We start from the raw sequence: 25630 nt of genomic DNA on the forward strand, positions 1-25630 counted from the left end.
CAATATTTCTTTCTAAAACTTTAAGGCAGATCTGTTTAGTATCATGTGTGTTACTAACATGGTACAGTGTAGTTTTAACAAATTGTTTTAGTTTCTCAGTGACAATAATACATATGGTCAAAAATAGGCAACAAAATCTCTTTTCTAGTTTCTCTACCTGGCCACCTTTTTAAGAACACAAGTTCTTCATATATATATATATATATATATATATTTATATATTAATGTATCAAAACACATTTTAACAGACTTCACAGCTCATTTAAAGCTTCAGTTTACAGTCATTTGTATGAAAGATTTCTATATGGAATGTTCACTTAGAAAGAATTCCTCACTGGGATTCCAGTGTTCTGTGTCAGAAATGCAGAAGTCCGTCTTCAGTGCAATGCTTGCTAGGCATTTACCTCTGTTCATTCATGTTTTTCTTTCAAGGGTTTCCTGATTTTACTTTTGGATCTTCATTTTTGTTTGCTTGATTTATTTCCTTTAGTATATTTTCAGGTAAGGCAGGTTGATATCTGTATAAATAACCATATGGACGAAGATGATAAACGAGGTATTCTAACTCATACATAGTTGTAGAATCAACATAGTGAAAAGAAACTGCAAGATCAGAGCAGCAACCAGGACCCTAAAACAAACACAACAGGCATCGTTAATAAACAACACATTGATAATATACAATATTCACATACTTATAAAGGACACATTAATTTTAAAAGAATTCAAACATTGAAACTGGCAAGGTAAACCAGAGGAACATAGTTTATTAGATCTGTGGTAGAAATCAACAGTTCACTTAGAGTTCCTAATGACTTAAAACCATGAAGTTGCTAAAGTATTTCTAGCAGAAACAGTATTTTCTCACATTCTTCAGTGTTTTAGCAGATAAAATTCTTGGGACTTCTTCAAATGAAAGGGGCAAGCTATACAAAGGATCAGACTCTATTTCTTCAACTTTTGCTTTTTCTTCCTAATTTTCTCACTGTAATTTTTTGCTTGGCTCAGTCTCAGACATCTCTTTACCATTTAATGACTATAAAAGCTTTCCCATTAGGTATCTACAATATAACACCTCATCTATTAATATCGGTCAATCCAAAGAGTATAGTATTTGAGATGAAGCTCTTAAGCCAAACCAGGGTTTGAATCCAAATTATGCCTACTAGTATACAACTTTGGATAAGTTACTTAATCTTTACAAGCTTCAATTTCCCCATGTGTAAAACGTGGTTACGTAAAGAAGACAAAGTGTGTAAAATGCTTGCGAATATGCTTTGCTTTAATAAATGCTCGAATAAATGTCAGCTATTATTGACAGAATAATCACATAGGCCCTCAGCTAAGTAGGTAGGAATTGAAACCTTTGCCAGTTATATAATTCTCATAGATTCCTAATAGGGTTGGTGTGAGAGCAAGTTTATAACTATATTACAATAATACGACAAACAAAAAGGAACAAGAAAGCAAGAAAATAAAGAAAATAGAATTAGATTGAGCCCAGAATTAAAGAGTTACAAGGTCAATCTGGGATCAGAATTGGTATTTGGAGAATATTTCATCTAGGTTTTTCCAACAAAACTTCAGACTGTATCTGATGTCTCTGCAAGGACTAACGGAGATAGACAGTCTGGCAAGTTCCCGGAAAATGAACATTTAATAATTCATGTTTGGAAGTATGTAGTTTACAGCATAGTAAAAATTATGAAACTGTCCAGTGCATTTTCTCTGAATTTTCTCTTTGAAACAAACACTGGATATGTGGGATTCTTAGAAACCACATAGTCACTGGAAAATTATCTGGTGCCTACTCTTTACACATTTAGGGAATATTAGAATAGAAACAAATATGAAAAGTAAATAGATAAGTCAAGTTGTGATTATCTCAATCAGTTCTGTCCAATAGATGTGAACCACATAATGTATTTTAAAATTTTCTAGTAGTCACATTAAAAATGTGAAAATAGATGAAATTTAATTTGAACATATTTTAACTGAAAAAAATTCAATCATTGTTTTAACATGCAATATTTTAAAAATTATTAATGAAATTATTGTTTTTATTTTGTTAAGTTCTTGAGAAATCGGGTGTGTATTTTATACTTACAGCACCTCCCAATTTGGACTAGCCACGTTTCAAGTGCTCAGTGGCCACCACACGGGACAGTGCATGTTAAACTAAAGCCTCCAGATCCCCAGGTATGGCCCCTCGACCGAATCCCAACTTCACAGAAAAAATTCTTTTATTAATTTGGATTCAGTCAAACGGCCGCACTGAAGAATCCAGAAGACCACAGGTTCCCCACCCCTGGACTAGACCGTTAGCAGTTATTTTTAAATTGCTGGTCTTCTCTGGAAACAATTTTTATATGCTCTAAAATATTACAATAATGCTTTTGGTAAGATTTACTGCATAAATTATGTCATTTATTTTATTTAGTTATTTTTTACTGGCTGGCCAGAATACCATTATTGTTAAGCATCATAAACAATAAAACAGCTATAAGAAAACAAAATATGGTTACCCAAAAAACTCAAGAATCTCAGGTGAAAAATCATCAGAGATAAAGAATTCAGTTACAGAGTCAGATTTTAAAGATTTAAAAAGGAAAAAAGTTTCACATATACCAGTTAAAAAGGTAAATTTTTTTTAAAGTCCAAGTAGAAGAGTAATAAAAATATTACATACTTAGGGATATGAAGATCTGAGAAAAACTATAAATCTTTAAGAGATCTTTTTAAAAAGCAAGTAAGAAAAAAAAAAAAACCTGGGCAAAAATATCATTGTCCTAAATTAATGAGTTTATATGTAAGGACAGAGAAAAAGAGGAGTAATTGGCTCTTAAATTAATAACTTAAAAATATTGTAAAAATTAGCTGGGTGTGGTGGCATGCACCTGTAGTCCCACTACTTGGGAGGCTGAGGCAGGAGGATTGTTTGAGCCCAGGAGTCTCAGGTTGCTGTGAGCTAGGCTGATGCCATAGCCCTCTACCCAGGGGAACAGAGTGAGACTCTGTCTCAAAGCTGGGGGGCATGGGCAATATACATAACCTAAACTTTTGTACCTCCATAATAAGCTGAAATAAAAAAAAATACTGTAAAGCTACAAGGTTCAAAATAGGATGCTGGGCTAACACCAAATAGAACAATGGCACAGAACTGAAATCTTAGATATAGATCCTACTATAAGTAATGCTATAGTGCATGATAAAGGAGCTATTTTAAATCAGTAATGGAAGTAAGTTAAAAAATAGTATTGGAACAATTTGAAAAAATCAGGAGCTCGCTATCGCAATCATGTACTAGTATGTTTCAGATAAATTAATGTAAATAAAATTGAACAGAATAAATTTATTCTATAAATAAATACATTTGATCATTTCCAACTTAAAAAAAGGCAATTTCTCATGTAGAGGGATATATATGTGAATAATTACACATCTATTTTAAACCTACTGTATTAAGACTCATTGCAAAGTCTCTGGTAAGAAGTCTATTCCTAAAACACTTCTTAGGAAGTGAGGAGGTGGTGTAAGAAGGGAACTGCATGAAGAATCAGTTCTGAACAAGCAACTTAAGAACATGACTGTTTGATAAATCAGACTATCTTACACCCTGACTTGTAAGATAAAAATTTTCGATGGCTGGGCACAGTGACCCACGCCTGTAATCCTAGTACTTTGGGAGGCCAAGGCAGGAGGTTGAGGTCAGGAGTTCAAGACAAGCCTGGGCAACATGGTGAGACCCTGTCTCTACAAAAAATTTTCAAAAAAAAAATTAGCCAGGTGTGGTGGCATGTGCCTGTAGTTCCAGCTAGTAGGGAGGCTGGGGCAGGAGGATTGCTTGAGCCCAGGAGTTTGAGGCTGCAGTGAGCTATGGTGATCCCACTGTACTCTAGCTTGGGTGACAGAGCAAGACCTTGTCTCAAAAAAGGAAAGAAAAAAAAAATTTCTATATTGTATTTTCAGTAATTACTACATAGAAAAAGTGTTATAAGATTTAGAATGGCTTTGAAAATAGTAACTCCCTTAGGGAGAAGAAAACTTATTAAATGACAGGTGAATAATAGAATTTTGATTTCACATTGGGTTTACTTAATAATCTCCTAATGGAGAATAGGCAATGTTATAGAAGGTTGGTACTTCAAATTCTGTTTAATGTCTTCAATACAATTGGATAAATTTTTATAGAAAGAACAAATCTTGCCATCCATTTTTAAAAACCACTATAATTTAAATAAAAGATGCACTACAGAAATATTCATTTTTCTCATATAAAGCATATTGTTAGGCATACCCTATTTGTAAGTAGAAATTGTGGGAAGTACTCTTAAAAGGAAGAAAGGCTATTTTAGTAGTTATAAAATAATGACAATTATGGTGTCCCTTTGCTGTTACCCAGTATCAGATACTTAGTAAAATCTTATATGCATTTTCATATATTTATTATATGCTTTGTAATGTTCTTGAACTTGGATATATTTTTATATGGGAAAATGCTAAGTCATCTTGGAATGGTCAGAATATATTATGAAAAGTTTACCTCCAAAACACAGCTGAAGCAATACCTCACTAAAACAAAAGAAAAATGGACTATCAAAAGGCAGATTGGGAAATACATATGGTTTTATAGCCTAAGAAATTGTTGTAGCTACAATAGCAATGAAATGATAGCATAAGGTTTCAAATAGTATCATTACATAGAACTGAACCTAGTGGATTTTTACTCCAACAATCGAGTATTCTAACATATTCTCCTTATGTCTTGTTTTTGTACATACACCATTAATTACAAAGAGCTCATGAGCAGTATTACGGAAATATTAGGTCATTAAGTTTGATAGTTGGTATCTCCGACATTTCAACTTTGACATTTTTTTTTTTTTCCTCTTGTGAAGGTACATCCTCAGTCTTTTAAATGCACTGTTTGGCTTGTAATTATCTTTCACGTTTTTTAGAGCAATTTTTGTGAAACCACGGATAAGTCAAAATTTCATGTTATTTTTGAATATGACTTCCATCATGGAATCAATGCAGTGCAGACAGCTTGAAATATCATCAAAGTGTTTGGGAAGCATGTGGCTCATGAATGCACAGCACGTCAATGGTTTGAGACATTCCATTCTGGTGATTTTAATCTTGAAAATGAGCCATTCAGGTGACCTGAGACCAAAGTGGGTAATGATGAGCTGTAACCTGTAGTGGAAGTGAATCCATCTCAAACCACAGGTGAATTAGCAGCTAGGTTTGATGTTACTATTCCAACAATATTGGACCATTTGAAATAAATCGGCAAGATAAAGAAGCTGGACAGATGGGCACTGCATGAATTATGTTCTAGAAGCTTGCCTTTCTTTGCCGTCACGACAGAAAGGTGAACCATTTCTACACTGTATTGTTACGTGTGACCAAAAATGGATTCTTTCTGACAAATGCAAGCATTCAGCACAATGACTGGATAAAGATGAAGTGCCGAAACACAGTCCAACACAAAATAGTCCTCAAAAAAAAAAAAAGGTAATGGTGTCTGTTTGGTGGTCCAGTGCTGGTATTGTCCACTACAGCTTCATAAAACCTGGTCAATTACAGTAGATGTCTACTACAACCAATTGGACAAAATGATGAGGATGCTTGTGATTAAGCAGCCAAGATTGTTCAGTAGAAACAGGCCAATCCTCTTGCAAGACTACATGGCACAAAAAACAACGCTGCTCAAACTACAGAAGCTGGACTTGGAAACTCACTCTCTGTCATCCACCATATTCACCAGACAGACCTTGCACCAACTGCCTGCCACTTCTTCCAGGCTTTGGACCACTTCTTGCAAGGAAAAATACTCAATTCTCAACAAGCTGTGGAAAACGCCTTTTGCGGTTTCATCGCCACTCTCCAGGCTTCTTTGCTGCTGGCATAAACAGCTATCCTTAAGATGGCAACGCTATGTTGATAGTTTTGGTGCATACTTTGATTAGCTGTACTGCTTCTTGTTTGAAATATAAAATTCAAAGTCGGACATTCCATATTTAATGACCTAATAATAAGCTTTTAGAATCAAAGTGGTTTGCAACACTGTCTAGTTACTTAACTTTCCTGAGCCTCAGTTTTGTCACCTGTCAAATACAGAATTACTGTAAAGATTAGCTATTGTGTCTGCATAAGTACTAAAAACACTGGTGGTTGACAGCTGAAGTAGTAGTGATTTGCTTCAAAGTTTCTTTTTAAAGCTGATTACCTAAAGCTTGGGTCAGATGGTCTAGGCCAGGGTTTCTTGACTTTGGTACTACTATTGACATTTGGGGTTGAATAATTTATTGTTTTGGGGGGCTGTCCTGTGCACTGTACGATGTTTAACATCTGGTGCGTTTATAATCTCGTGGGTCTCTACCCATTAGATGCCAGTAGCACTGTCTCCAAACCTTGCCAAATGCCTCTAGAGGACAAAATTGCCCCTGGTTGAGAACCACTGTTCTAGATAATGATTTGAAAGCACCAGCTTGTGAAGAAGAAAGTAGTAGCATAAAGTGTGTTATTAGGGCTAGACAAAAGAAGGCATAGAGAACTAGTGACTTGCTTAATCAGTAACAGAGTCTAAAAGCTAAGTTTCATGGTTCCTAGTGTCATTCAGTAATTCACTGCAGTTAGTGAAAAACTAGAAAAACAACCTACCAAATGCATTATCAGCAGGAGAATGGACAAATTATAATATATTCATATGTTAATGAAGCAGACATATATTAACATTGCTTAATCTCAATGTGTGAAAAGAGCAAATTGCAGAAAGATGCATATGGTTTGATTAATTTAAAAACCTGCAAAACATTACTATATATTATTTATGAATATATAAACATGTAGGAGAAACATGCACAGTAATATTAAATTCATGATAGTGGTTAACTCTGGAGAAGGAGGTAAGGGAATTAGATTGGGGAGGGTATATAAGCCTCAACTGTATTTATAACATTTTTTTCTTTCAAAAAAATCAGAAGCAAATATAACAAAAGATTCATATTTGGTAAAGGTGGTAAGTACAAGGTATATTATTCTCAAATATTTGTATACCTGAAATATTTCATACAATAATGTACCTTAGACAAAATTCTCAGGAATGTAAGCTAAGGTGTCAAATGAGAGCCAAGGCTTGTTAAATGCTTACTGTGTTGCAGGGGTATACTGTACTCTAATTACAAAGACTAAATGACACAGGTAGACCATGTCCATTTTACAAATGAAGAAATTGAAGCTCAGAAATTAGATAAATTCTGTCCATCCAAGGTCATTCAGCTATTAAGTAGGAAAGCAGGATTTGAATACAGGTCTTTCTGAACTTCAAAGTCTTTTCGTGTCTTATTCCTGATGACTAGAAGGCTCTTTACTCAGATACTCACACAGCCTGCTCTCAAGTTATCCCTAGGAGAGGTCACCTTTAATCATCCAAAGCAGAGTACCCCAACCCTGGGTCACTCTTCATTCCCTTACTTGGCTTTATTTTTCTTCAGGGCACTTACTACTATCTATATAAAATCATATTCTATCTTAACTAGTCTGCCTTCTACTGTATCTCTCCTCATCCAAACTGGAACTTGGTGTATTTACTTCCATATTCTCAATGCCTGGCATATAGTAGCACCAATACGTATTTGTTGAATGACCACAGCTGATGACCTCATTCTCATCTACTTTGTTATACTGCCACTCTATACAAAAAGACTAAGGAAGACTCCTGGTACTATAGAAATATACACACATTACTTCTCATCAACAAAAGTCAGTTCAATTATTTACATAGTAATGAAATTTCTAAACTTACCTCTACTGCAGGATAATAGTTATAATTCCAGTACCAAAAGGTTCTGGGTAGATAACCTTTGATTAAATGGTGTTCTGGTACAAAGGGATGAAAAGTTTCTTTTCCAGTGATATCTCTGGAATCTCCTGCTTCTACATTCATAATTTCCATGCATCTCCCGAGTGCCAAGTCTTCGATGGAGGAACTATGTGTACATTTTTCTGTTTTAAATGCATCAATAAATCTCTTCAAGGCTTCTTTGCTTAGTACATATCCTGCTCCTCCACTCATGTAGCCCTGCTTTACATAGGGCTTAAATCTTCTCCCAAAGTAAATGGGGTCTTCAGGGTTGTATCTGGAAAGAAGCCATCTCAAGTTGTCCACTATGACGTATGTATCGTCATCTGCTTTCAAAAACCAATCAGCATCTTCTAAATAATGGTCATAAACATAATGAAAGGCTCTAATTGTTTTCCAGTATAGTTGATCTCTGCCTTCTTTGGTTTTTAATCCCACAGCAGGGAAGTCTTTATTGTCTTCTGAACTCATGAACAACACTTTATTACAACGCTGGGCCCATGTAGCTTTGACGTGTTTGGCCTTTGTCTCCAGATTTTGAGGGCCTGTCATAACCCAGCAAAGAATTCTAACTCTCTGGTAGAGGTTGTCAGCGATGTCTGTGTTCTCATCTATTAAACAAATATTTTTAAAAGTTATATTTACATAGGTATAAAATACAAATAAATTATACTGAAGAAAGCATTTTCTTAAACAAATTTCAAAGACTCTCCTCCTATGTACCCACCATTAGTGATTTAGCTGAAAGAAAACAAAATTCAACCTAATGTGAATTGACACTGATTTATTGGTTTCATGTCAATCTTATCTAGGACATCAGTAGAGCTAACAAAGATTGACAATGACCTAAATGCTTACTACTTGAACTGTGTTTTACCGATCAATAGCATCAGCATCATCTGGGAGCTTGTTACAAATGCAGAACCTCAGGCCCCAACCCACTGAATCAGAATCAGCATTTTAACAAGTTCTCTGGTGATTCATAAGCACATTAAGTGCCGCCTTAAAAAGTCTCTGCTTGGCACTTCATAATACAAAGAAAACTTCAGCTGGTTTTCAACAGATTGACAAGAACTTCTCATTGCTCTGAATGAGCTTCTGAAGGACAGTAAAGACATGCTGCTGAAGTGGCAATTCATTTTCGAAGTTCACAAGAGTCTGTTGCTATGAATTTCTATAAGTACCCTATCCCAGTTCAAATCACAGGAGTAAATGCAGGGTTGAGATTACTTCCTGATAGTAATATACCTCATTTGAAAATGCAAATCCACCAGTCAGAAACAGAACTGGGAGATGGGATTTCCAAGATTGTCTACAGCAGTGTTTTCCCAAACCAGTGTGCAAAGAAATAAGGAGCTTATGCCAGAATATAAGGCAACATATTACTTCTTTCATCGAAGGCCTGCTATCAAACAAACAAAAAGTCCACTTACTTAGGTAATGAGCTTAGGGACTTAAACTGATTTACAACCTGGTACAAACTCCTTATCTGAGTGCAAACAATTTATAGACTGTCAGGCCAGGACCACATTTTGAGTAGCACCAGTCTAGAGTTAAGTGCCCAATTATAACATTCTAGACAAATGCTTCTCAAACTATCTGTGGTAAAAGACCAATTTTTATTCCCAATAGTTAGGGACCTACACGTGGAGAATTACTAGAAAAATAAATATAGCCCTAAGTTTTTCAATTATCATAAAAGTTTCTGCTTACTCCCAAGTAAGCAAAACTTCTTTAGTTGTAGACCAGCAAAAGTCTACAAACTACACTTTGAGTAGCAATGCTCTAGGCGGTAGCCTGAGGAAGCATACCCTTATAGTTAAGGTCAAAGAGTTACAAAACCGCAGTCCTGTGAAAAACTAATAGAGGTATAATATGCTAGTTAACTAATTGAGGGGGAATAGAAGCAAAGGCTGGGTAACATATAATATTCTCATCCCCCCTGAGTACCAAGAATTCAGAATTCAAAGGACAGAAGCAAAGTCACCCTATTGTTAGTAAGAAAGTATTCATATCTCATATACTTGAGGAGCTCAGTCTCTTAGCTATAGATATACCAAATCCTGAATGGACAGAGAAAACAGTATATGCAGGAATCCCCAATCTGTTTCACTTAGGACAAGACAACTTTCTCCTCACTGCTGGGATCTGGTACTATAGATACTCCCATTCTTTCAATTATTTAATCATTAATTACTTTATACCAGGTATGTGCTGGTACAAAAGATGAAAAAATGAGTAAGACACAGTAAGTCACTGAGGAATTCATAGTCTAGTAGGCCAGCTTTACAAGCAAATCAGTAATTACTACATACTAAGAGGTGTTATAATAGAGATACGTATAGAGGGTTCAATGTGCTGAAGGAAAAGAAAGTAGCAGCTTGATAAATCCTATAGAGCAGGGGCATAGGGACTTGGGTAGAGCAGAGAAGAAATAAGAGAGAAAGCGATAATAGAAAAAATAAGAGATGATGCAGAAAACAGGTGTTTAAATGAATAAAAGCTCACCAAAACAAAGAACAAAAGGCATGGTGAAGTTTAGTTGAGTGCAGGTACATGGGTATAGCCAAAGGCCGGAATTAAGGGAAATGTACTGTGGAATGAGAGGAAGAGGTCTCAAATATGGTAAAGTAGAATTGTTAGAATTTAGTGACAAATGGGATTGACAAAGTGGGAAGGCAAGCACCTACTATGATTTCATAGTTTCTGGCATTAAGAATATAAGAGGAAGAGCAACTTTCAGGAGTAGGAAGGAAAAGGAGATTCAACTTACACAAGTTGAGTCTGAGAGGAGTAGACAGACTTTTAGCATACCACCCATTTTGTGGGCCACTGAGCAGGACAAGCATGTGTCTATTAGGTCATTAAATATGAAATGTCCAATTTCAAATCAAAACTTTATTATATCTCAAACAAGAAGCAGTACAGCTAATCAAAGTATGCACCAAAACTATCAACACAGTGTTGCCATCTTAAGGATAGCTTGTTTATGCCAGCAACAAAGAAGCCTGGAGAAGTGAGTGGCGATGAAATCGTAAAAGGTGTTTTCCACAGCTTGTTGAGAATTGAATATTTTTTCCTTGCAAGAAGTGGTCCAAAGCCTGGAAGAAGTGGCAGGCAGTTAGTGCAAGGTCTGGTGAATATGGTGGATGACAGAGTTTCCAAGTCCAGCCTCTGTAGCTTAAGCAGCATTGTTTTTTGTGACATGTGGTCTTGCAAGAGGATTGGCCTGTTTCTACTGAACAATCTTGGCTACTTAATCACAAGCATCCTCATCATTTTGTGGATTTTGTAGACATCCATTGTAATTGATTGACCAGGTTTTATGAAGCTGTAGTGGACAATACCAGCACTAGACCACCAAACAGACACCGTTACCTTTTTTTTTGAAGACTATTTTGTTTTGGACTGTGTTTCGGCACTTCATCTTTATCCAGTCATTGTGCTAAATGCTTGCATTTGTCAGAAAGAATCCATTTTTGGTCACATGTAACAATACAGTGTAGAAATGGTTCACCTTTATGTCGTGACGGCAAAGAAAGGCAAGCTTCGAGACCATAATTCATGCAGTACCCATCTGTTCAGCTTCTTTATCTTGCCGATTTATTTCAAATGGTCCAATATTGTTGGAATAGTAACATCAAACCTAGCTGCTAATTCACCTGTGGTTTGAGATGGATTCACTTCCACTACAGGTTACAGCTCATCATTACCCACTTTGGTCTCAGGTCACCTACATGGCTCATTTTCAAGATTAAAATCACCAGAATGGAACTTCTCAAACCATTGACGTGCTGTGCATTCGTGAGCCACATCCTTCTCAAACACTTCGTTGGTATTTCCATGTGTCTGTGCAGCATTGGTTCCACAGTGGAACTCATATTCAAAAATAACACCAATTTTTGACTTATCCATGGTTGTACAAAAATTGCTCTAAAATAATTTTTGAAAGATAATCACAAGCCAAATGTGCATTTGAAAGAATGAGGATGTACCTTCACAATAAAAACAAAACAAAACAAAACAAAACAAAAACAACAAGAAGTGTCAAAGTGAAATGTCAGAGGTATCAAGTGTGAAACTTAGTACTTCAGGTACTCGGACATTCCATACTTCATAACCTGATAATATGTGTTTCTATAGTGAGGTCTAGTATTGACTACTCCAGGCTGGCTCCAACTGATCATCTGAAGACAGGTGGCTGTGCTACAAAGCAACTGCATAGTGACCAGACTGCTCTATGTTAAGAACACAGATCACCTGCTCAGAGCTGAATTAGATAAATATTACATAACAGGACATGATTTGTAATAGTATGCATGTGCTTGCTAGTTGATAAAACTCAACCAGGCTTTGATACCTCACCCTTCAACTTCTGCTTGAGAAGCAGGGAAGAATAATTTACTACTGGAAACCTGAGAGAAATAACTCTTAACGGGGAACCCTCTGCATTCCTGAATCCCAATTGTTTTCAAGCTGCATGTATTCTTTTCTGTCTAATAAATCACAATTTACAAAAATCTCTGTATTGTGTTAATGTCTTTTCATGGTGTCTGGAACTGGGGTGAAGGATAGATGGAAATTAAAATTATGAGGGCTGATGAGATCACAAAGACAGAGAGCTAAAGGACAGAAACTTTGAGAAAAACAAAATTTAAGTGGGACATGGAGGACTCAACTGAGAACATCTGGTTAGAGATAGGGGGCAATGAGAAAATGAAGTCATTGTAACACATCCTTAGATTTTTACTTCCTTAGTTCTTTATGTCTCTCAAAAGGAGAAAAGACTAATGATAAAAATACAAATTGAGATTTATAGATATCTCTTGAGTTTCTCTATGAAAACAAGACTTAAAGCAAAAACTATGACCAAGACCAATAATAAAAACCAAAGGCATTGATATAAACCATAACAAAATTGAACCTAAAGAAAAATTTTCAGAAACAAACTTAATCTGAAAAGTTATGCTTTTTCTCCAAGTCATGGTTTCTGAACAATTTCTACTTAAAAATAAATTTGATATTAATACTTTACTCTCTAAATAAATCGAGGTTTTATCGATTCCCTTCTCCTGAGGCAAACCAAGAATTATTTAGTATTCGGAATAGAAAGCTCATTTTAATTAAAAAATATAGACAGTGATACAACAAAGTTCACATAAATAACTTTTCCAGTTCTCTCAACACTTAGACTAAAATAGTGTTCACGTTTACTCCTTTATAAAGTAAACCATACCTTTATGTTGGCTAGCATCTGCATTGAAGTTCATTTGTCCTTCTAGATGATTCTGTCCATTATCATCTGAATGCCTAGCATGAGGATCATTATGAAGAATTTTAGGCTGGGTGTCACCCTGTTCTCCCAACAAAATACTGAATAGCTGAGAACATAAAAAAAATCCTATTGCTGATCCACACAGGAAGGTTAAAAAATTCAGCCAAGATTTAGAGGCCATTTCCCGAAAGTGTATTTCTGTAAAAAAAAAAAAAAAAAAAATAGCAGGATGTTATAAAATTACAAAGCAATATACATGCAAAGAGTAAAAAGTCTGATAATGTTTAGCTATGATGGAGAGTTAATTCCTTCTATATAGAACAGTTCTAATAGTATTTAATTTTTTATTTTCTATGAGTGTACCCCTCTATTTTGCTGCTAAAACAGCACAATATGGACAATTCAATAAAACAGAGGAGTAATTAGGATAGTCACTGTTGTAGTGGGCATGGGTAAATATATCAATATTCACACACAGAATTCCAATTCTTCCCATCAGGATCCTCTGTGGATCCAAGCCTGCTTGCGATGTTCCTTTTCTTTCTTTGCTGACATCTCTGAGTACTGAAGTCTACTTTTTTTTCTCTTTTGGTAGCAATCACCACCCCCCCATTTCCAACCCAGGGGTTAACAAACCTTTTCTGTAAAGGATTAGAAATAAAATATTTCAGGCTCTATGGGCTACATGTGGTCTCTGCTGCATCATCATCTTCTTTTTAAATAATCCTTTAAAAATGTACATGCCATTCTTAACTTGTGGAGGGCTAGGAGTAGCACAGTTTTGGGGCCCATGGACCAAAACTGACCTGCCACCTGTTTTTGTAAATAAACTTTTATTTGAACACACCCATACCCATGCATTTATGCATTGAATATGGCTGCTTCTACACTACAATAGCAGAGCTGGGTAGTTGCAACAGAGGCAGTATGTCCCACAAAGCCTTGCCTGGCCCTTCACAGAAAAATTTGTTGATCCCAGCTCTAATACTCCTGCTTCATTACAGTACTGGAGTTAGCCTCCCCCTGCTCACCATCTTTCATTGTTTTCCCACTAAACTGCAAGATTCTAGATGGAATCTATATATCAATAGGATTAAGCAGGATGCCTAGAACACAGTGGCTGCTCAACAGATGCCTGCTGAACTGTCCTACAACCAAACATAACATCCCCCTTTTAAGGGTTTGCTTAAATAATTACTATTACTACATAGAAAAGTTATAAATGCCTATTAAATTCCTACAAGAGCCTTTTTAAATCTGCAGTTTCCTATTCCCCAAAATAATTTTTAAAGTAAGTTTGCTAAGCATCTACTATTTGTCAGGTGCTATCCACATTATTTCATTTTAAATAAAATTTAATTTCAATTTCACTTTTGATTCTATGTCCATTTGGCAGAGGAGGAAAAAGAAATTTTAAGAAGTTAACATAGGCTGGGAATGGTGGCTCACACCTGTAATCCTAGCACTTTGGGAGGCTAAGGTGGGAGGATTGCTTGAGGCCAGAGTTCAAAACCAGCCTGGGCAAAACAGCCACACCCCATCTCTACAAAAAAAAAAAAAAAAGCCAGGTGTGATGGTTCATGTCTATAGTCTTAGCTACTTGGGAGGCTGAGGCAGGAGGATCATTTGAGGCTAGGAGTTTGAGGCTGCAATGAACTTTGATCATGCCACTGTACTCCAGCCTGGGCAGCAAAACAAGACACTGTCTCTACAGATAATTCACACAGGTTGACACAATCAAGATGAGCTACAATTTGAACCCAGGTATCTCTGTTCAAAAAGTCCACGCTCTTTCCATTGCATTTCTCAAATTCTTCACCCAGTTACCACTGATAGCATAGAACAATGGGCATGTGTAGTGAAAGTAGGGGTCTGAGAGATTAATCCCCCAAATCAAAATGGTGTTGAAATATTTTATAAAAACAAATGCACAAAGCAACAATAACGATTACAACAATAACAAAAATAAAACAATGTCACATGGTTATATTTCATGATGAGCTATGTTCTTTCAGACCAATCAAGTGAGTACAATCAGAAAAACTAGATGAAATTTAAAAAAAAAAAAAAAGTTTGAAGACACTGGTAAGATATCAAGGCAGTGAGAATTAGTAGGGCCAAGATCTGAAAGAAGAGAGAAGAGAGGAAGACTTGAGATGTGGCACAGCTCCATTCTTCAACACAATTACTGATTCTGAAAGAAAAAAGATGAGAGGCAATGTAGCTAAGCAAAAATCAAAATTCAAAATCTGCCCAGGAGAAGAGGTCCTAGAAAACACCCTGGCTTTTTTTTATATCAAGGACCCTAAGAGGCTACCTCAATTTAGGAATAAGGATGAAACTAAAATAAACCAACTTTTACAAGGGCTGAAGCCTAGGTGGAAATCATCTCAGCCACTGACTGCATGCTTAAGATGATCTGCCTGAGCCTAACTGCAAAAATATTCTTCTAGAGAAATACAAAATCACAAAGAACCTCAGCTTATTACTAGAATTTTTGTACAGTGAGATACAATGTCCAACACAGTGGGAAATAACCAGGCATCAAGAAGAAAAATGTGACTACAGAGAAAAAGGTAGACAATAGAGCCACAAGAGACTCAGGTAACAGATTTTCTGTCACTAGCTTTAAAAGTAACTATTCTTAATATACTCAAGAAATGAAATGACAATATTTAAAAAAAATAGGCATAGAATAGATATAGCCGAAGAGGAAAATTAATAAAAGCTTGATCAGAAGAAAATGTGCAGAATGAAATATAGAAAGAAAAGAAGGGAAAATAAAGAATTGAGCAAAAGAAACATAAGGAATAAAATGAAAGAGTCTAAGATAAGTGTTAATTGGAACTTTTGAAGGAAGAGACATATAACTGAGGATAAGCAGTATTTGAAGAAATAATGACTAAATATTTTCCAAAATCAAAAGACTACCAACCCTCAGATTCAAGAGGTTCTACAAGCCCCAAGATAAAAAAAGAAAATGACACCTCAGTACTCTACAGTCAAACTACTGAAAACCAAGGACAGAGAAAAAAACTTAAAGGAAATAGTAAGATTGATAGCTGACTTCTCACTGGAAACAACAGAACCAAGACTGCAGTGAAACAGTATTTTTTAAATGCAGGAAGAACTACCAACCTAGCATTCTATACTCAGTAAGAATATCCTTCAAAAATGAATCTGAAACATATTTTCAGGAGAACAAAATCTAAGTGAACTGATCACTAGCAGGCCTACTGTAAAAGAAATACTAAGAAGAGTTCTTTGGGCAGAAGGAAAACAATTTTAGATAAAAATTCAGAAATATAGAAAGGAAGAGAAAGTCATAAAAAGGGTATGTATGCAAATACACCAAATACTAGCCCTATAAAAGATTTTTTAAAAAAGTCTCACAAGATACTAGTATTACTATTATCATTAAAACAAATGATTAGTTACTAGCACAAAAAGTGTAGGGGGCTACATGGAGTTTAAGTGTTCTAAAAATCATTTCATTGTCCAGAAGTGGTAAAAATACTAATTAACTTTAGACTTCACAAGACCAAGGGTGTACAATACAATCTCGAGTTTAATCATTACAAAAAAAATAGTGAAAGAATGTATAATTAAAACTCTAATAGGAAAAAGTGAAATAATAAAATACTTAACCAAAAACAAGGCAAGGTTAAAAATACAGAAGGGAATACAGAGTAGGTGGGGGGGGGGAAAACCCAGTAGTAGTAAGGTGGTTAATTTAAACCCAGTATATCAACAATTACATTAAATGTCAATGGACTAAAAACTCCAATTAAAATTCAAAAACTGCCAGGCAGACTAGAGAAAAAGTAAACCCAACTACGTGCTGCTTACAAGACACACATAAAATATATTTACAAAGCTGAAAGCAAAAGAATAGAAAAAGATATGCCATACTAGCAGTAATAAAAAGCAAGCCAGTATGTTAATATTAGAAAAAAATAAATTAGTGGTTACATCGTTTGTTCTCCTTGTGATACTTATTAAGCTCTAGATTTATGATTTACACACTTCTGTATTAAGAGGTGCTTAACTGCTCCATACCTGAGATATAAATTACCCATCTAAAACTATCTGACACTTGTTTATGCCTTTTGCTCTATCTTACCTTTCTGTACGTTCAAGTTCAGAAAGGTAAGCCTTCGTGGATGAAGTACCTAAATCCCACTCAACAACCCCTCTCCAATCCAATTTCCCAGAGGAAAAGTAAAAACACCTTTAGTACATCCTTCTGTTTTCCCTGACTGAGTATCTCAAATTCTGCCCCCCCATCCCTTTTCTGCTATTCAGATTTGCCTTCAGTGACATCTTTATATTCAAAAGATGCAATAAAAAGTATCCTTCCTGTCTTAAGTGATTGTTTTGAAATTCTAAAAATCTCAGTTGTTTGCGGCTCAAGTTCACTAGATCTGGCTCTAACCAGAAATTATGATCTGAGATTTCATTCAAACAGCCAAAGAACATTGACTATTCAAATATCTGTTTGATATTATGTAAGTCCTCCCTTTAATAATGTAATTATCAAAACATAACCTACAATAGAGGTGTCTGATGTGAAAGTACCATGAATTGAAAACATGAAGAGAAGTAAATGAGAGATGTCATAACTCCTAATTTCTTATGGTAAAGACAGACTAGCAGAATAAGATTGAAGCCGTGAACCTGGAGGAAGGCTTTTAAGGTAACATTAGCAGAAATCTAAGAAACTGAGATGTCATTTAGGAGCCATACTGCAAGCAACTCTCCACATCTCTGATTCTCCACTGACACTCTTGCTTTATAGCACAATGGTGTTGATTTTCCACTCTTTTTGTCCTAGTTGTGGCTTTCCTCACCTTAATATCAGATATAAACACTTCACTGTCTCAGAAAGGTACAAACACCATGAAATTTTCCACTGCTGCAGAGTTAACTAACCACTCCCAGTACTGAAAGAGAATGCAACACTCACGGTGGCATTTAATACCACTCAGGCAGAAAGCATTGTAACTGAGAAAAGGAAGTAAAGACTGCAGGACCAAAGAAAATCCTTATTTCCATCATCACAGTGCATATCTGAAGTGAAAACAGTGCCAATCCAGCTCCAGTAACTATGAATACTAACCTGCTTCCCAATCATTTTCCAAGGAGATACTGAGCTTCAGAATAGGCCTATTTCTATAGCATGGAGGACGTATTGTTTGTAGAAAGCTAGTGAAGTATTTATGAATAGGGTTTTCCTAGCTGAGGCGGCACTTTTTTTTAGCAAGGCATTCATCCTGGAGTGAGTGGAGGGGGAAACTGACTTCTTGATGTTACATAAGTTGTTTTTAATTTAAAAATGTTTTGTGAAGCTGTTTGATGCCTGCCATATTCTCTTACTCCTGTCCCCCCAGAGTATTATCTGTCAGCATGTACTGGCACCTCTTTGTTGCTTTTAACACATCCCCTTCCAATTTCAAGAACTCCTGCCTCAAGACTCAGTAATAGTGAACTCTCATTTTTCTTTCCTGCTCCTGGGATAAAACAGCCATCTCATGGGGGTGGAATGCACCCCAAAGCCCACTCAGATTTTTGGCAAAAATCATCACGTCCACCTCTTCAGATTCTTAACAAGAGTGCTGCAGTAGACCAGACGGGAAGAAGAGAGTTTAACCATGATGCACATCATAGGGGCCTAAATATATATTCATTTGAATTGGGTAGGGGAAGTTATTTATGCCAAGTGCTTCCAAACCTGATGCACAATCAGAATCACTGGAGGAGCATTTTGAAAATACAGATTTCCAGGCTCAACAATTAAGATTTCAGATGTAAAAGAACTGCTGGGAAAACCAAAATTTATATGTATTTTATTTTTAAAAGGATAGCTTTGTGTTATTCATTATTTTGAAAAACTCAAGCTATAGAGAAATGAAGGAGGAAGGAATCACCCCAAATCCCTCTACCCAGAAACAAACATCATTAACATTTGGTGACTATCATCACAGATCTAGCTCTATGAATAACAGAGGCAGGAGAAGTAATTACAACTAACACTGAGCCCCACATTAAAGGCTTTATGTGAATTACCTGTAAACCATAAACTAGGGACGATTATTCCCATTTTATAGATGAACTTAGAAAGATAAGCAACCTTCCCAGAGTCACATTAGCAATCTGAATCAAGAATTTAGACTCTTAACCACTTTGCTAGATATGTCTTAGTCCATTTTATGTTACTTATAAGAGAATATCTGAAACTGGGTAATTTATAAAGAAAATAAATTTATTTCTTAGTTATGAAAGCTGGGAAGTCTAACATCAAGGGGGACACACCTGGTGAGAGTCATCTTGCTGGTGGAGACTCCCTGAAGAGTCCAGGTAGCAGGGGGTATTATTAATACATGGTGAGGGGGCTGAGCATGCTAATGTGCTAGGCTTAAGTCTCTCTTTCCTTATAAAGGCACCAGTTCCCCTCCCATGATAACCCATTATTCATTAATTCATGAATGGATTGATCATGGCAGAGGCACCACAACCCAATTACCTCTTAAAGGTGCCATCTATCAATATCACCACATTGGGGATTAAATTTCAACATGAGATTTGGAGGAGACAAATATTCAAACCATAGCACTAACAGTTTTACAGAACTGGAATTATATTAGTCATGCTGTTTTAAAGATTTAACATATAAACTGAATTCATTTGAATTTATAGAAAAAAGAGGAAATGAAATGAATCTAGAGGATCTATTGAATGTCACCTAGACATTTATAATATGACCCCCTCTCTTCTAAATGTTGCCTTCGAAGATTAGGAAAAGAAGATTATGAAAAACACAAAGCATTTGGAGGTCCTTTATTTAACGATATGTTTCATATTTAGGCAGTACCTATTGATTTCTTGCTGTGAGAAATGTGGAAATGAGCATGCATGTACATTTTATATACACACACCCGCACACATGCGCGCACATACTGTCCCCATAATCAATTTTTTAAAACTCTAATCCCATGACAGACTGAAAACCAATTTTTGTGATCTATTGTTATTTGTTAAAAATTTACGTAATTTACATTATAAATTATGAACTATAATTTCATGACTGCTTAATCTTGAATCTACATTAAACTGGATTCCATGCTCGCTAACAGTCCTTTTATCACAGCTCCTCTAAATTTGAGTTCTTCAATAACATCATGTTTTTTGTTTGCTGGGTTTCAGCAAATAGTTTTAGTAATGGTGCTTATTGATGCTATAGTTAAACTCCTGCAGTTTTGAGAATATCTGCTATTGTCTTTATATATGAAGCACAACTTGACCTAGTACAAACTTTCCTCTCCTTAAAACTTTGTGAATATTACTCCATGGTCTTCTCACATGGGTGCCAGAGAAGTCTGAGGATTGATCTTTTATCCCTGTAGATAGATTTTCCTCTTCTCTTATGCTTAGTTTTCACTCACTCTACCTGTTCAATAATACTCTCACCAAGATTTTAATGCCCTTTGCCATGAGAGTATGTTTTCACCCAGTTTTTCAGGCTTTCAGAAATTCAGTGGAATTTACATTTATTGTGGTATAAAGTACTAAAATTACTTTTTGCACATTTTGCCAAGGTTAGAATCTAGTACTTATAATTTTATTCTGGATTATGACACTCATTTGCTATATTTACATATTCAAAATACATTTCCCTCCTCAAACCACATTAAAATAATTTTTGATACACCATTATTTTTTCCCAAAATACTTTCCTTTTAAAATTGGGATGAATCTTATACAGCATCACATCTATAAATGTTTACAAATACCGTACATGTGAGGTATCATGTTAGAAACTTTGGTTTTCTCTGAGCCTCACAGCAACCTGAAAACTTGACAGCAGTACTTCCATATTACAGATGAAGAAACTAAGTATCAAAGAGGTTATTTAAATTGACCCAAACCACACAGCCAACATGGCAAATTGAGACTCTATCCCACATTTCATTTAAAGTTCACAGGGTTTCCCACTATACCATTCTCTTACCTATAGTCATCTATTAATTTTCCATACCCTTTCCCTTTCTTTCTAAAATTATCTTTAAATGGAAGATTTAAAAAAAGTTATTAGTAGGTTCAACACGGACCATTTTTGCTTTATTTATAAATCTTGAGGTGAAAGACAATACTGAAAAGTTCATAGGCTCTATGATGAATTGTGAAGATGTTAACATTTACTGAAAGAATGGAACTAATTTCAGACTAAATTTTCATGCCTCTGTTCTTTACAGCAATCTTGCTATTAAAAATTCAAATGTTTATTTATAGAAATCCATAAACAGGATAAACACTGCTAAAGATTTAATTCAATCTTATTTTCAATATACTTTTCACTAAACAAAAAAAATCTATTAAATAGAATAAAATTTCACTTGCAATAAACCCTCAGTTATAGTTTTCCTCTAATTTTAGGGAAAATTTGTATTAATTTTGTTCCTTTCCAGTTCCAGGGTATAAAGAGAGGTAAGCTGCCAGGATGAGATGTATGTGTAAGTTTTAAAGTTCAAAAACCATTTACAAATATATGGCACTATGCTATATACTTCTGTGGAATTTATAATCTTATTAATTATTCAGGCAAGTAAAAATAGCAAAGGAAGAGTTTAAAAACAATAGGGGGACTTATAGCATTAACTGCCTATATTAAAAAAAGGAAAAGTTTCAAATCAATTATTTAAGCTCCCACCTCAAGAATCAAGAAAAAGAGCAAAATAAATTGAAAGCAAGAAGATGGAATAAAATAATGAAGAGCAAAAATCAAAAAAATTTAAAATAGGAAAACAATACAGAAAAGCAATGAAAAAAAGGAGGTTGTTTGTAAGATCAATAAAATGAACAAGCCCCTAGCAAGACTGACAAAGACAAAAAAAAATGAAGGCACAAATTACCAATAACAAGAATGATATAGGGGATATTGCCACTGACCCTGCAGACATCAAAAGAATGATGAGGGAATATTACAAACAACTCTACACACAAAGAAACTTGACAACTTAGAAGAAATGGACCAATTACTTAAAAAGCATAAACTACCACAATTCACACAATAGATACTTTGAACAGCCCTACAATTATTAAGGAAACTGAAAGCAAAATTTAAAAATTCCCCCCAAGCCCCCAAAATATCCATACCCAGATTGTTTTACTAGAGAATTCTAACAAATGTTTAAAAAAGAATTTTTTAAAAAATGATTTAATATCACTTATATACAATCCCTTCTAAAAATCAGAAGAGGGGAGAACACTTCCCAATTCATTTTGTCATGTTCATATTATCCTGATACCAAAATCAGACAAAGACAGTAAAGAAAACTACAGACCACTACCTCTTCTCATAAATATGGAAACAAAATACTTAAAGTACCAATTACTACGTAAATAGAATTCAGCAATATATAAAGAGAATTATGACCAAGTGGGGTTTATTCCAAGGATGCAAGACTGGTCCAATATAAAAAAAAAAAAAAATCAACAAATATTATTCATATTAACAAGCTGAAAGAAAAATCACATGATCACATCAAAAGATGCATAAAAAGCACTTGACAAAATCCAATACTCAATCATTACAAAAAACTCTCATAAAAACAAAATAGAAAGAACTTCAACCTAACAGTTGAAGTTCTTTTGATAAAAAACATTTATCAAAAACCAACAGCTAACATACTTAATGGTGAAAGTCTGAATGCTTTCCTCCTAAGATCTGAAATAAAAGCAAGATGTCCACTCTCATCACTCTTATTCAACATAGTACTAGAAGTTCTAGCTAATACAATAAAGGAAAAATAAAAAGTAAAATGAATGAATGAAAGAAAAAGGGGCATATAGACTGCAAAGGAAAAATAAAACTGTCTCTAATTGCAAATCTGTAGATGATATGACTATCTATGAGGATAATCTCAAGGAGTCTAAGAAAAAAATTTTTGTAGAGATAGACAAGATTATTCTAAAATTTTTATGTTAAGACAAAAGAACCAGAATAGCTACAACAATTTTGAAAAACAAGAAAAAAGTGGGAGGAATCAGTCTACCTAGTATTATATAGTTCAAGATGTTATATAATTATAGTAATCAAGACTGTATAGTACTGGTGGAGGGATAGACACATGGATCAATGGAACAGAAAACTCAGAAATAGATCCACATAAATATACTCAACTGAACATAGCCCTCATGACCTAATCACCTATTAAATGCCTTACCTCTTAGTACTCTTACAAAGGCAATTAAATTTCAGCATGAGTTTTGGAGGACACAGTCAAACCACAGCATCACATATCTGAAAAATAATTACCTTTTAGAATATATAAGGAACTCTCAAAATTCAAAAGCCAAAACAAAACTAAACTCAACCAAACAACCAACCAAAACAATGTAATTAGAAAATGGGCAAAAGATATTTCACCAAAGATCTATACATGACAGATGAGAGCATGCAAAGATATTCAACTTCATTAACCATTAGGGAAACGCAAACTAAAACTATAAGATATCGCTATATACCTATAAAGATGGCCAAAATAAAAATAGTGACACCACTAAATGCTGATGAGGATGTGGAGAAACTGAATTACTATACATTGCTAGTTGGGAATGAATGTAAAATGGTGTTTAGCTACTATGGATCAAAGGTAACTGTGCAAAAAAAAATATGTTTTAACCCATTAAACAAACCCAACTTATTATCAAAGTGAACTATTCACCCTGAAAAAATGGGGAAAATGTCAAATTTGAATGATATACCCCCAATCCAGTGAAGCTCCCCACCCACACACACCCCCAACTTCCTGGAGTCTTTAAAAAGTCACAGAAAAGGAAATCCCTATATGCAGCTGCCCAAGGTCTGAGCTCTCTTATTTACCTCTAAGGCAGCTAAATGACTAGACAGAAACTATCAACAGCACCAGCACAATACTCTAGTTCAAAACTTAAAGGAAAGATAAAGTGGTTTGAAAAATAATTGTCTATATGTAGCATAGACAAGTAGTAAAAAAGATTCTATCCACACATTTCATAAGCCAGACCAGCCAGAATTGATTATATTTAAAAATGAATAGAAATACATGTAACCTGCATAAAAATCTTGTAGTAGAAAAAAATGAAACACAGGATGCAAAAGAGGGGTGAAAAACACAGTTCTGCACACTTACTACATAAAAAGGAAGAAAATCGTTAATCTATGTAGGACTGCTTTGTACTTAGAAACTCAAGAGGTTAAAACAATTATAGAGATAATGATAGACATGAAAGGCAATGGAGGTCAACAGAGGAATAACTTATATTCCATAGGAGAATAGAATAGAAAAAAAGATATAACAAAAGAAAATACACTGAAATGAAGGCCATACATCTGAATATTTAAAGTCTCATATATATGATCGAGAGAAACCTAATGTATATGTAATTGGTATTTAAAGATACTCTGAACTTCACTCTTAAACTCTGAAGTATCCAGGAAAAAACAAGCAAACCAAAGGCAAAACATCAGAACTAAAAAGGAAACATAATCAGGCAGCTTTCTTCTCTGTATCATTACAAGGCAAGAGAAATGCTATAAAAACTGAAGGATTTCAGGGGGAAAACATACACTTACAGGCTTAAATATCCAGCAAGTTATCATTCAAGAATCAAGATAACAGGAAGACATTTTCAAATATGCAAGAATTCAGTACCCTTGGTACTCTTGGTACATACTATCTACTTAAAGATATATTAATAATTCAGTGAGAGATGAATTTATATTTTAAAAACTCCACAAAACTCACAAATGGAGAAATCATACAATGAAAAGGTTGGTAAGAGACATGTAATCCTTTCTAATGCAAAACTGAAGAAACTGTGTGGTAATTATGAAACGAAGCAGAAATGTTATTAACCTGGAAAGAAAAGCTACATAGGATAAAATGATAAAGTTTAACTATGAGAGACCTAGGCAAAAATGGCATATTCTGCCAACTGAAATGAAGTGGCCGGTGGGAGAAAATGTGCTTCTAATATACGTTCTAATTTCATCACAGGAGTAACTCAGAGTTGTTGTTTCTTAAAAAAGTTTGATTACAAAAATCTTCAAACATACACAAAATGCAACAAAAAACCTCCATACACCAATCACACAGATTGAATTATAATAAAAAGTTGGCATATCTACTTCATTTATTCTTTTTTCAACTGATTATGGTATTTTAATGTAAATTTAGACATCAAGTCATCTCATCTCTACATACTTCTATCTATACCTCTCTAAAAATACAGACATCTCACAAGCCACAATGCCACCACCAAATGCCTAACAAAATTACTTAACAATAATTCTTTGGACCTATCTAACCCGAAGTTTGTAATCAAATTTCCCCAACTGTCTTCTGTAATCAAACTGCCTCAATTAGCTCACAAATGTCTTTTCACAGTTGCTTTGTTCAAATTAGAATTCAAACTGTATACACATTCACAGATAAAATAAAAAAAAC

General features: G+C 34.9%; 1 protein-coding gene across 2 annotated transcripts in view; it reads right to left on the reverse strand.

The window, feature by feature from the left end:
* Positions 1 to 257: 257 nt before the first annotated feature.
* C1GALT1 (core 1 synthase, glycoprotein-N-acetylgalactosamine 3-beta-galactosyltransferase 1) overlaps positions 258 to 25630 on the reverse strand; it is a 52360-nt gene continuing 26987 nt past the window's right edge. For both annotated transcript variants that reach the window (XM_069462022.1, XM_069462023.1), the window contains exons 2-4: positions 13104 to 13340; positions 7811 to 8478; positions 258 to 631 (exon numbers count right to left, since the gene is read on the reverse strand). In XM_069462022.1, coding sequence (XP_069318123.1) covers positions 428 to 631; positions 7811 to 8478; positions 13104 to 13340 — 1109 coding nt within the window. In that variant the 3' untranslated portion in view covers positions 258 to 427. The remainder of the gene's footprint in view (positions 632 to 7810; positions 8479 to 13103; positions 13341 to 25630) is intronic.

The sequence above is a fragment of the Eulemur rufifrons genome, chromosome 29, assembly GCF_041146395.1.
Source record: "Eulemur rufifrons isolate Redbay chromosome 29, OSU_ERuf_1, whole genome shotgun sequence".
NCBI classification, from domain to species: Eukaryota; Metazoa; Chordata; class Mammalia; order Primates; family Lemuridae; genus Eulemur; species Eulemur rufifrons.